We start from the raw sequence: 12,506 nt of genomic DNA, 5'->3' as shown, positions 1-12,506 counted from the left end.
GTTTCACAATTCCTGACATTTAATCCTAGTAAAATTCCCCTGTCTTAGATCAGTTAGGATCACCACTTTATTTGAAGAATGTGAAATGTCAGAATAATAGTAGAGAGAATGATTTATTTCAGCTTTTATTTCTTTCATCACCTCAGTGGGTCAGAAGTTTTACATAAACTCGATTAGTATATGGTAAGCATTGCCTTTACATTGTTATAATTGTGTCAAAACGTGTCGGGTAGCCTTCCACAAGCTTCCCACATAAGTTGGGTGAATTTTGGCCCATTCCTCCTGACAGAGCTGGTGTAACTGAGTCATTATTGTAGGCCTCCTTGCTCACACATACTTTTTCAGTTATGCCCACACAGTTTCTATGGGATTGAGGTCAGGGCTTTGTGATGGCCACTTCCAATACCTTGACTTTGTTTGTCCTTTAAGCCATTTTGCCACAACTTTAGAAGTATGCTTGGGGTCATTGGTCCATTTGAAAGACCCATTTGCGACGAGGCTTTAACTTCTGACTGATGTTTTGATGTTGCTTCAATATATCCATATAGCTTTTTTCCTTCCTCTTGATGCATTATTTTGGTGAAGTGCACCAGTCCCTCCTGCAGCAAAAGCACCCAACAACATGATGCTGCCACCCCCGTGCTTTCACGGTTGGGATGGTGGTCGTCGGCTATGCAAGCCTCCCCGCTTGTTTCCCTCCAAAACATGACGATGGTCCATTATGGCCAAATCATTTCTTAATTTTTGTTTCTTCAGACCAGAGACACTTTCTCCAAAAAGTACGATCTTATGTCCCATGTGCAGTTGCAAACCGTAATCTGGCTTTTTTAATGGCAGGTTTTGGATCAGTGGTTCTCCTTGCGAGCGCTTTCGGGTTATATCGAATAGACCGTTTTACTGTGGATATAGATACTTGTTGTACGCGTTTCCTCCCAGCATCTTCACAAGGTCCTTTGGCTGTTGTTCTTTGGGATTGATTTGGCACTTTTTCCCAGCATTATCTAAGACATACAAGTTGTCTGTCATTGAAATGATGGGACTGTGTAATAATGACTATACTACAACAAAAGAAAGGATGATGTAAAAAAAAGTTGGGCCACTAAACTGATGGCTGATCTCTGCTGTGCAAGTCTTCTTGATGATGTGGTGTGGTGGTTCTGGTTAGCAGTTCGAATTGTTGGTACAGGATATAGCATTGTGGTACCACAGATGGTGGTAACGTTTGGAAATTGCTCCCAAGGATGAACCAGACTTGTGGACGGATATACCATTTTTTTCTGAGTCTTTGCTGATTTATTTGATTTTCCCATGATGTCAAGCAAAGACAGCACTGAGTTTGAAGGTAGGCCTTGAAATACATCCACAGGTGACACCTCCATTGACCAGCATGATGTAAGTAGTTATCAGAAGCTTCTAAAGCCATTACATAATTTTCAAGCTGTTTAAGGCACAGTCAACTTAGTGTATGTACCTTCGTGAAACGGCGCCAGCTGGAATTGTTATAACAGTGAATTATTAAGTGAATATAATCTGTCTGTAAAACAATTGTTGGAAAAAATGAGACTTGTGTCATACATCCAACCTGACTTGCGCAAACTAATAGATTGTTAACAATACATTATGTGGTGGCTTGAAAATGAGCTAGATGACTTCCACACTAAGTGTATTGTAACTCCGTTACGTTCGAACGCAGACATCGTATGGAGCATACAAAGTATGGCTAGCTATCGTAAGTGACAGACACAGAACCACAAGACCTGGATTTATGACAGTATTCAGAGGGAATATAATTTGCATAAAAATGGAATATAGGTCTACTGTAACCTAGCATTCAAGTTTTAAGCCCAAGGCTAATATAACAGCTCCATGTTGACAATCCCCTGACAGAAGACATGACACATGACATCAGAAAGTTGCTTGGAAATAGGGCCATGGGCTAGATTCTGGTCTGACAACAACGCTGAACTGGCTTTAGAAGAGAATAAGGGACCCATTCTTAACACAATGACTACCCTTGTTGTTTCAACAGGTAGGACATGAACTGTTCAAGTGGCTTATTCCACTGAGGTTCTCCTGGACAATTTTCAACAGACCTTTCAAGCATGCCTTTTAAGCCAACAGCTCCAGCCAGATAAGGAAAAATCAGGTATGTTGGTTATGCTGTCTGTATAGCTTCTGAGTAAGAGTTAAAAGCTTTTTTTGTAAATGATTTCGATAGATCAAATTTAGATAGAGAAATATGAAATTTCATCTAACCGTGTCTTGTCCTTGTCACACATCAAAATGTATTTATACTAGCCTTTCTTCTACCAGCTGATTATCAAAGTGCTGTACAGAGAAACCAGCCTAAAAGCCGCAAACAAGAAAGCAATGCAGGTGTAGAAGCACGCGTGGCTAGGAAAACTTCCCTAGAAAGGCCAAAACCTAGGAAGAAACTAGAGAGGAACCAGGCATACTGAGGGGGGGCCAGTCCTTCTTCATGGCTGTGCCGGGGTGGAGAGTAAGAATAAGTAAAATGAGAGTTAAGTCAAAATATAGGCACTGTTTGGACCTTAGAAAGGGTATGTGTGCAGTGGAACCACACTATAATATCATAACACTGTAGGTAAACAATAGTTCAATGAACAGTAGGAAGCATTCAAATTCAAGAAAGGGTAGGATGTAGGCTACATCTCATATTGTATGCAAATGAAACAGGAGTAAGGATGTAGGTACAAATCTCTTTGTGTTCACAATGAAAACAGGGTAGGATGTAAGGCTACATCTCTATTGTAGTTGCACAAGAAACAGGGTAAGGATGTAGGTACATCTTATTGTATGTTCACAGATGAACAGGGTAGGATGTAGGCTACATCTCTATTGTAGTTCAAAATGAAACAGGGTAGGATGTAGGCTTACATCTCTATTGGTATTTCAAATGAACAGGGTAGGATGTAGGCTTACATTCTATTGGGTAGTTCAACAATCGAAATCAGGTAGGATTAGGCTACATCATCTATTGTAGTTCACAATGAAAACAGGGTTAGGAGTAGGCTACTCTCTATTGTAGTTCACAATGAAACAGGGTGGATGTTAGGCTACATCTTATTGTAGTCTCAATGAAACAGGTTAGGATGTAGGCTACACTCTATTTGTAGTTCAAAATGAAACAGGTAGGATGTAGGCTACATCTCTTATTGTAGTTCAATGTGTTGACAGCAAGTGGTAGCCCCCTGGTCAGCTCTCCAACCCCATGACAAGGCCTATGAAATGTCCCACATAAAATGTAATTATGCGAAATTAACCTAAATTTTCTTTAAAGTCCCTTTTACCTTGGTGTTGACACTCAGCCTCTTAGTGGGAGAGGTTTCCGTTCTCTGTCGGTGTAAGGGTCGTCTCTTCTTCGAGGTCCCGTTGCTTTTCGGCTGTTCCCCTGGTAACGGGATGCCCTCCGTGACATACTCTTTACGGCACTTTAAGCTGTGCTTATTTAGTACCTCCGCCGTTTTAGCGTCTACCACGATCAGCTCGAGGCTACCCACTGTGGCTCGTATCCGGGCAACGACCTGCTGGTGGCTGCCGCCCTCCCACGCTGTCCCCGTTAACGAACGTCAGTAGGTCCCCGGCGAAGAGACCGGTGGCAGCTGGCGGGAGAGTCTGGTTCTACGAGTCGGATAACTGTCCGGTTTTCCTTTCTCACCGTGCAGATGAAGCCGTAGCCATTCAACCCCTTTCCTAAAACACAAAGTCTAGCCGGAGATTTGAACATAATTGGCCGCTGATCAAATACTCCCACAATAGTCACAACAAATAAATGAAAAGTGAACAACAAACAAGGCGAACAGAAATTAGACAGACGGATTAACTCATTCGCACGGTGTCGTCACTGTGACAATTCGGGTAAGGTCCTCATAGAAACGGTTGAAATTAGTAACTATGCTTGAACTGCACTGTCAGTCAGGCTTGCAAGACCCACAAATAAGTCTTGCATGTGTGTTCAAATCAACTGGGGCTTAGTTTTTAAAGTTGACGGTGACGTGTCCTGGTCTGACAGGTGACAAGGACAATCAGTAATCTCCTTTAGGAAAATGCTGTTTTTACGAATGTAGGTTTAAAAATAAATGCTGAAAACTAGAACCAGGGTTCCCCAAACTGGCAAGGGTTCCCCAAATTTTCTGAAGCAAACAAAAAACATGTATTTAAGTTAAGCAAAAATATGTTCCAAAGTATTCCCACGACATAGTAATGAAAGAATTTGCCCGCAAGTGATTTTATTTGCCCCCCCAAGTTTTCTGGAGCAAAAAAAAGTATTTTTTATTTTATATTTTATTGATGGACATAAAATACTGTAAAAAATCAGCATATCAGCTCCAAGTGATTTTTAATTTTTGAAATCTGTTCCAATATTCTCAACGCTTTATAGAGATACACACTGAGTATAAAAAAACAATTAAAGAGCACCTGCTCTTTCCATGACATAGACTGACTAGGTGAAAGCTATGATCCCTTTTGAGGGGAGGACACAAGTTAAAGAAGGATTTTTAAACCTTGAGGACATGGATTGTATGTGTGCCAATCAAGAGTGATTGAGCAAGACAACATATTTGAGTGCCTTTGATAGGGTATGATAGTAAGTGCCATGCGCTCTGGTTTGTGTTGTCAAAGAACAGCAAGCTGCTTGGTTTTTTCACACTCAACAATTTCTCATGTGATATAAAACGGTCCCCACCCAAAGGACATCCAGCAAACTTTTTTTATTTAACTAGGCAATTCAATTAAGAACCAAATTCTTATTTACAATGACGGCTTTACCCCGGCCAACGCTGGCGCCAATGGTGTGCGCCCATCACAGCCAGATGTGGATACGCCTTGATTCGACCAAGGGACTGTAGTTGACACCTCTTGCACTGAGATGCAGTGCCTATCCGCCTGTGCGCGACAACTGTTGGCAGAGCATTGGAGCAACATTGGCCAGCATCCTTAACGTGAACGCTTTTGACCACTTGTTCAGCAGTCCCATTTGCCCTGACAATCTGAGGCTGTTCTGAGGAAAAAGCAGGGGGGGTTTTACTCAATATTCAGGAAAGTGTTCCTACATGTTTGGTCATCTCAGTGTATATGTAATCGATACCAAGTAATAACAGTTTGAGGTTCTTATGCTTCGTTCATTTGGCAGTCTCAAATGTACTTGACATTTTTTATTTCTTATTTAACCTAGGCAGTCAGTTCAAGAACAAATTCTTATTTGTTCCTAGCCCCCTGACTGCGCTCAAGAAAAAGTAATAAGGAAATCAATCCCATGGCTGACTCTAGTTGATGCATCCCTGCCCTACATGCGGTCCCTGCGAGAATGCGAAAAAACTGTACGGGGAGAGTTCTTTCTGCACTGTTCAACCCAATCCAGTAATGTGGAGAAGTTACGAAACTGGAGTGCTTGCCTTGTTAACGGTCATCACTCAGTTACACAGCCACAAATGTCAAACATTTCCAATTTTTAGTCATTTAGCAGGTGGATTATTAGATACTCTTTGCAAGAGGTAGGCCCCTCGCCAAGAAATCCGAGGTGGCAGAACGGAGTGCTCAGGTTGGACTGTGGGGTTTGAGCTACCTAGCCTGAAGAAACGTGAGGGGCAGTTTCCCTTGCCACGCTCTGTCACCGGGAAGTACCATAAGCCAGTTGGAGTGTTGTCGGAGGAAGAGATGGGCATGGAGACGGGAGTGTTAGACCAGGGTCGGGCTGCAGACATTTTCTGGGAGTAAGTTGCAGGGTTTAAATGGCACAGTGGCGCACAGCCAACACCGAGTTGCTAGTAGTTCCAGACAGGAGATGACAAGTTGCCTGTGGATTAGGACCTTGGCGCTTCACTGTGAGTAGTCGTACTTTACGGATTTGTAGATCAGAACCTGCAGGAGCGAGATCATTGCTTTGATGTTGTAGAGAGATAGGTATCCAGGGTCCTGCCAGGTTCTTTTGCACTCTGGGAAGGGGGACACCGTGGAGTTGTCACCAGTTACCAGATCGGAGCGGCTGCAGGTAGGATGCATCCAAAGTGGCAGAGCCTTGAAAGACTGCCCAGCCCTGATGAGGGTGGAGAGAAGCGATCTTTGGGAATTGGGGGGCCTTTTCAACGTGTCAAAGTCAGCAATAGATTCTAGGAGATGAAACAGGGAGAGAGTCAGCTTTGGCAGTGCAGAGAGCCTCATGACACAGAGAAGAGCAGTCTCGCTTGAGTGATCGTTCTTGAAGCCTGACTGGTTAGGTCAAGAATATCGTTCTGAGAGAGTGCGAGAGAGTTGGTCAGAGACAGCACGCTCAAAGTGTTCTTGAAAGAAAAAGAAGGGAATACTCGTCTGTAGAGTTGTTGGTTTTTTGAGGAGGGAGCTACTCTGGCCATTTTGAAGTCAGAGGGGGACTCCAGCAGTGGTCAGGATGAGGGAAGTTGAGGTCTTCAGAGATGTCTGGAGAAGGGACGGTGGTGATGGGGTAGATGTGGGCAGGTTGTTGGCGGCTGGACCTCACTAATCAGGATTTCATCTGGAGAGAGGAGGGGAGAAGAGGTCAGGCATTAGGGTCAGTTTTGTGAGATGTGACCAGTAGACCAATTAGGCTGAGTGAATGAGGAGCGGATGTCGTCAACTTCTTTTCAAAGTGGATGGAGGGAAGGTGGGGTTTATCCCAAACTTGATGAAATTTAGAATGATAGAAAGTCGGCTTAGCAGGGAAACCCACCTATGTCAACAATTTATCTTCTTAAAAAATGTTCTTAAGATTTTAATATCTACCCTATCCTTTATCCACATGACTGAACTTATTGCCAACCCTAACCTTAAAATTAAGACCAAAAGCAATTTTTCCGATATAAGCCAATTTGACTTTGTGGCTGAGGAGGGGTAATTAGTGAAAAAACCCTTGTTAACATTCAAAAGTGTCTCTCTTTCCATTTCCCCTCAAAACCGGAACATCATATTGGGGAGGCTAAACACTGTCGTTGAGTTTATCAGCAGCCAATGGGCTGCCTTTTGTTCTCTATGACAAAAGTTGTCGCCTAGGCTATTACTTATCAAGGTAGATTATGGGCTTGCAGACATGTTTTGGTACTTTACCCAAATCTGTAGTCTTGACACATCCTGTCTCGGCCACTCTACAGACACTTCCTTCGACCCTCATTGGTTGGTTTTGCGCTTGACATGAATGTCAACTGGGCAACCTTATATAGAAGGTGTGTGCCTTTCCACATTCATGTCCAATTCAATTGAATTGGTACCAAGGTGACTCCAGCTCAATTTGAGTCTCATTAGCAAAGGTCTGAATACTTATGTAATAAAGTTTTCTGTTTTTATTTTTAATACATTTGCAAACTTTTTTAAAAAAACCTGTTTTTGCGTTTGTCATTATGTGGTATTGTGTGTAGATTTGCTGAGGAATTTGTTTTATTTAATCCATTTTAGAATAAGGCTTGTAACATTAACAAAATGTGGACAAGTGAAGGGGTCTGATTTTCTTTCCGAAGGCACTTGTAATCAGTAAGGTTATTTGTATTGTCCCAAAATGTGGTACACATATTTTGCAAACCTGTCAAGACAACATATGCAGAACATTATTATCGACTCACGGATTGGCTTATAACGGGATGTTTATACCTCTTGATCTGTTTGATCATAGAGTTGATAAATTTGATACATGGTAGGCATATAGTCTAGCTAACCCACAACAATATCTCAGACGAAGATTGGTGAATGATGCATTCTGTGCCATAAATTCCATATCTACAAATTACACTGATGGGCCAAGGGGGGGTCATAGTATACTGAGTAATTGTCACACGCGATATCTCAGACACCACTGGCTCGATTGTGATGAATTATGAATAATGCATCTTGCATAGAGATCCGTAATTTACAAAATTACACTGATTGGCCCAAGGGGGTGCTGTATATTCGTGTGGACGACATGTTGACTGTTGCTTTGTTATAATTAATTTAAAGGATCTCTATTGATATAGACACTGTTCATCGATAGGCTATGGCTATTTATGTGAATGCAAGCGTTCTTCTGATTCCTTCATCATGAGTAATCCAAAACTGATAACACGTTTTCTTTCTGTTCCTCAAAGATAAAACTAATTCATGAAAGTAGGTCCAAGATTAAAAACCCTTCTAGTTAAATGTAGACACAATTGTAATATAAAGAACTTACATCATTTTTTACATGTTACCATGATGCCTTCAGCCCCATCAGGGAATAACAGAACATTTAAATTAAAAGACCATGCCTTTGCGGTGTGTACCAACGTTGAGCTCTCTCTCTCTCTCTCTCTCTCTCTCTCTCTCTCTCTCTTCTCTTCTCTCTCTCTTCTCTCTCTCTCTCTTTCTCTCTCTTCTCTCTCTCTCTTCTCTCTGTCTCTCGCTCGCTCCACGGCTCGCACGCAACGACGCACGCCGAGCACACACACCACACACACACACACCACACACCACACCACACACACACACACAGCAATATTCAGTGAAGTGAGAGACAAATACAAAACATTTTTAGAAAATTCATTTTTTATGCAGATACATCAAATACAACATTTGGCACTTCTCACAAGAAAATACTGACCAGGTAAATAACATAATTATGTATATTCTGAGTAAAATACTCAAGTTCATATTCAAATTGGCAACCTGAATAACTTCAGCCCAGCATAATATTATGAAATGTATTATTTATTATCTGAAAGCAGTGTGGAGTTATTTGCATGAAGCATTTGTGTTGTTTGCTTAAACAGATTCATATGCTTGTTGGAACGCTGTCATTTAACCCATTTGTTTTGTGTTCCAGCGCTTCTTCACAGGAAGTGATGTTGTCTGGAAGCATTGGTGGTGTTCCAGGTTGTGCCGGAAAAGTGTTATGGCTTTGTTTGGTTGAGGGCACATTGCTAATTGAGTTTGTGTCAAGCTGAATTGACTCTTGTAAAAAATGGAGCTGCTCCTGGCTCTATCACTTCCTGGGAACCCTTTTTGTTTTGTTTGGTTTGTATATTTTTGGTGATGTAACTGCATGGGATTTTTAAAGTTAAAGTTACTTCTGACCCACTGGAATTGTTATACAGTGAATTATAAGTGAAATAATCTGTCTGTAAACAATTGTTGGAAAAATGACTTGTGTCATACATCCTAACCGACTTGCCAAAACTATAGATTGTTAACAATAKATTTGTGGAGTGGTTGAAAAATGAGCTAATGACTCCAACCTAAGTGTATTTAAACTTCCGACTTCAACGCGACATATGGAGCATACAAATATGGCCTAGCTTCTAGTGACAGACACAGAACCAACAAACCCTGGATTTAGACAGCATATCAGAGGGAATATKATTTGCATAAAATGGATATAGGTCTACTGTACCAGCATCTCAAGTGTTGCCTGTTTAGCCCAAGGCTAATATAACAGCTCATGTTACAATCCCGACAGAAGACATGAACATGACATCAGGAGTGCTTGGAACATCAGGGCCATGGGTCTAGATCTGGTCTGACAAGCCAAACCTGAACATGGGCTTTAGAAGAGAATAGGGACCCATTTAACACAATGACTACCCTTGTTGTTCAACAGGTAGACAGAACTGTTCAGTGGCATTCCACTGAGGTCTCTGACAATTTTCACAAGACCTTTCAAGCATGCCTTTTAACCAAACACTCCAGCTCAGATAAGGAAATATCAGGTATGTGGTTATGCTGTCTGTATAGCCTTCTGATAAGAGATTAAAAGCTTTTTTGTAAATGTTTCGATAGATCAAATTAGATAGAGAAATATGCATATTTCTCTACCCGTGTCTGTCCTTGTCACACAATCAAATGTATTTATATAGCCCTTCTTACACCAGCTGATATATCAAAGTGCTGTACAGAAACCCAGCCTAAAACCCCAAACAGCAAGCAATGCAGGTGTAGAAGCAGTGGCTAGGAAAAACTCCCTAGAAAGGCCAAAACCTAGGAAGAAACCTAGAGAGGAACCAGGCTATGAGGGGTGGCCAGTCCTCTTCTGGCTGTGCCGGGTGGAGAGAGAAAGGCCAAAACCTAGGAAGAAACCTAGAGAGGAACCAGGCTATGAGGGGTGGCCAGTCCTCTTCTGGCTGTGCCGGGTGGAGAGTAAGAGTAAGTAAAATGAGAGTAAGTAAAATATAGGCACCTGTTGGACCTTAGAAAGGGTATGTGTGCAGTGGAAACCACACTTAATTATAACACTGTAGGTAAACATATAGTTCACAAGGAAACAGGGGTAGGATGTAGGCTACATGCTCATATTGTTAGTCAAAATGAAAAGGATAGGATGTAGGTACATCTCTTTGTGGTTCAAAATGGAAAACAGGGTAGGATAAGGTACATCTCAGTAGTTCAAATGGTAGGATGTGGTTCTTATATGCAAATGAACAGGGTAGGATGTAGGCTACATCTTATTGTAGTTCAACAATGAAACAGGGTTAGGATGTTAGGCTACATCATCTATTGGTTTCCAATGAAACAGGGTAGGATGCTAGGCTACATTCTATTGGGGTTAGTTCAAAATGAAACGGGTAGTGATGTAGGCTACATCTCTATTGTTGTTCACAATGAAACAGGGTTAGGATGTAGGCTACATTCTCTATTGTATTCACAATAACAGGTGGATGTTAGGGCTACATCTATTGTAGTCCAATGAAACAGGGTTAGGATGTAGGCTACATCTCTATTTGTAGTTCAAAATGAAACATGGTAGGATGTAGGCTTACATCTTTATTTGTAGTTCAATGTGTTGACAGCAAGTGGTAGCCCCCTGGTCAGCTCTCCAACCCCATGACAAGGCCTATGAAAATGTCCCACATAAAATGTAATTATGCGAAATTAACCTAAGGGAGATAGAAAAACTTTTCTTAAAGTCCCTTTTACCTTGGTGTTGACACTCAGCCTCTGTAGGGAGAGGTTTCCGTTCTCTGTCGGTGTAAGGGTCGTCTCTCTCGAGGTCCCGTTGCTTTTCGCTGCTTCCCCTGGTAACGGGATGCCCTCCGTGACATACTCTTTACGGCACTTTAAGCTGTGCTTATTTAGTACCTCCGCCGTTTTAGCGTCTACCACGATCAGCTCGAGGCTACCCACTGTGGCTCGTATCCGGGCAACGACCTGCTGGTGGCTCTCGCCCTCCACGCTGTCCCCGTTAACGAACGTCAGTAGGTCCCCGGCGAAGAGACCGGTGGCAGCGGCGGGAGAGTCTGGTTCTACGAGTCGGATAAACTGTCCGGTTTTCCCTTTCTCACCGTGCAGATGAAAGCCGTAGCCATTCAACCCCTTTCCTAAAACACAAAGTCTAGGCCGGAGATTTGACATAATATTGCCGCTGATCAAATACTCCCACAGATAGTCACAACAAATAAATGAAAAGTGAACAACAAACAAGCGAACAGAAATTAGACAGACGGATTAACTCATTCGCACGGCGTGTCACTGTGACAATTCGGGTAAGGTCCTCATAGAAACGTTGAAATCAAGTAACTATGCTTGAACTGCACTCAGTCAGGGCTTGCAAGACCCACAAAATAAGTCTTGCATGTGTGTTCAAATCAACTGGGCTTAGTTTTTAAAGTTGACGGTGACGTGTCCTGGTCTGACAGGTGACAAGACCAATCAGTAATCTCCTTTAGGAAAATGCTGTTTTATACGAATGTAGGTTTAAAAATAAATGCCTGAAACTAGAACCAGGGTTCCCCAACTGGCAAGGGTTCCCCAAATTTTCTGAGCAAAACAAAACATGTATTTAATTTAGCAAAATATGTTCCAAAGTATTCCCACGCATAGTAATGAAAGAATTTGCCCRGCAAGTGATTTTATTTGCCCCCCCAAGTTTTCTGAGCAAAAAAAAAGTATTTTTTATTTTTATTTTTATTGATGGACATAAAGTACTGTAAAAACATCAGCATATCAGCTCCAAGTGATTTTAATTTTTGAAATCTGTTCCAAAGTATTCTCACGCATTATAGAGATACACACTGAGTATAAAAAAAACAATTAAGAGCACCTGCTCTTTCCATGACATAGACTGACTAGGTGAAAGCTATGATCCCTTATTGAGGGGAGGACACAAGTTAAAGAAMGATTTTTAAACCTTGAGACATGGATTGTGTATGTGTGCCAATCAGAGAGTGATTGAGCAAGACAACATATTTGAGTGCCTTTGAATAGGGTATGATAGTAAGTGCCATGCGCTCTGGTTTGTGTCAAGAACAGCAAAGCTGCTTGGTTTTTCACACTCAACAATTTCTCATGTGTATAAAGAACGGTCCACCACCCAAAGGACATCCAGKCAACTTTTTTTATTTAACTAGGCAATTCAYTTAAGAACAAATTCTTATTTACAATGACGGCTTACCCCGGCCAACGCTGGGCCAATTGTGTGCCGCCCAATCACAGCCAGATGTGATACAGCCTTGATTCGAACCAGGGACTGTAGTGACACCTCTTGCACTGAGATGCAGTGCCTTATACCGCTGTGCCACAACTGTGGCAAG

The 12,506-nt window shown here is 41.9% G+C and overlaps 1 protein-coding gene across 1 annotated transcript in view; it reads right to left on the bottom strand.

Moving 5' to 3' along the window:
- The window catches only part of LOC111978365 (Na(+)/H(+) exchange regulatory cofactor NHE-RF1), a 52,229-nt gene extending 40,697 nt beyond the window's left edge, over positions 1–11,532 (bottom strand). The window contains exon 1 of the mRNA XM_024008383.2: positions 10,894–11,532. Coding sequence (XP_023864151.1) covers positions 10,894–11,328 — 435 coding nt within the window. The 5' untranslated portion in view covers positions 11,329–11,532. The remainder of the gene's footprint in view (positions 1–10,893) is intronic.
- Between the last annotated feature and the right edge of the window lie 974 nt (positions 11,533–12,506).

This window comes from Salvelinus sp. IW2-2015, linkage group LG18 (assembly GCF_002910315.2).
Source record: "Salvelinus sp. IW2-2015 linkage group LG18, ASM291031v2, whole genome shotgun sequence".
NCBI classification, from domain to species: domain Eukaryota; kingdom Metazoa; phylum Chordata; class Actinopteri; order Salmoniformes; family Salmonidae; genus Salvelinus; species Salvelinus sp. IW2-2015.
Note: the sequence above shows the minus strand (reverse complement) of the source record. Positions and strands in the feature narration are given on the sequence as shown.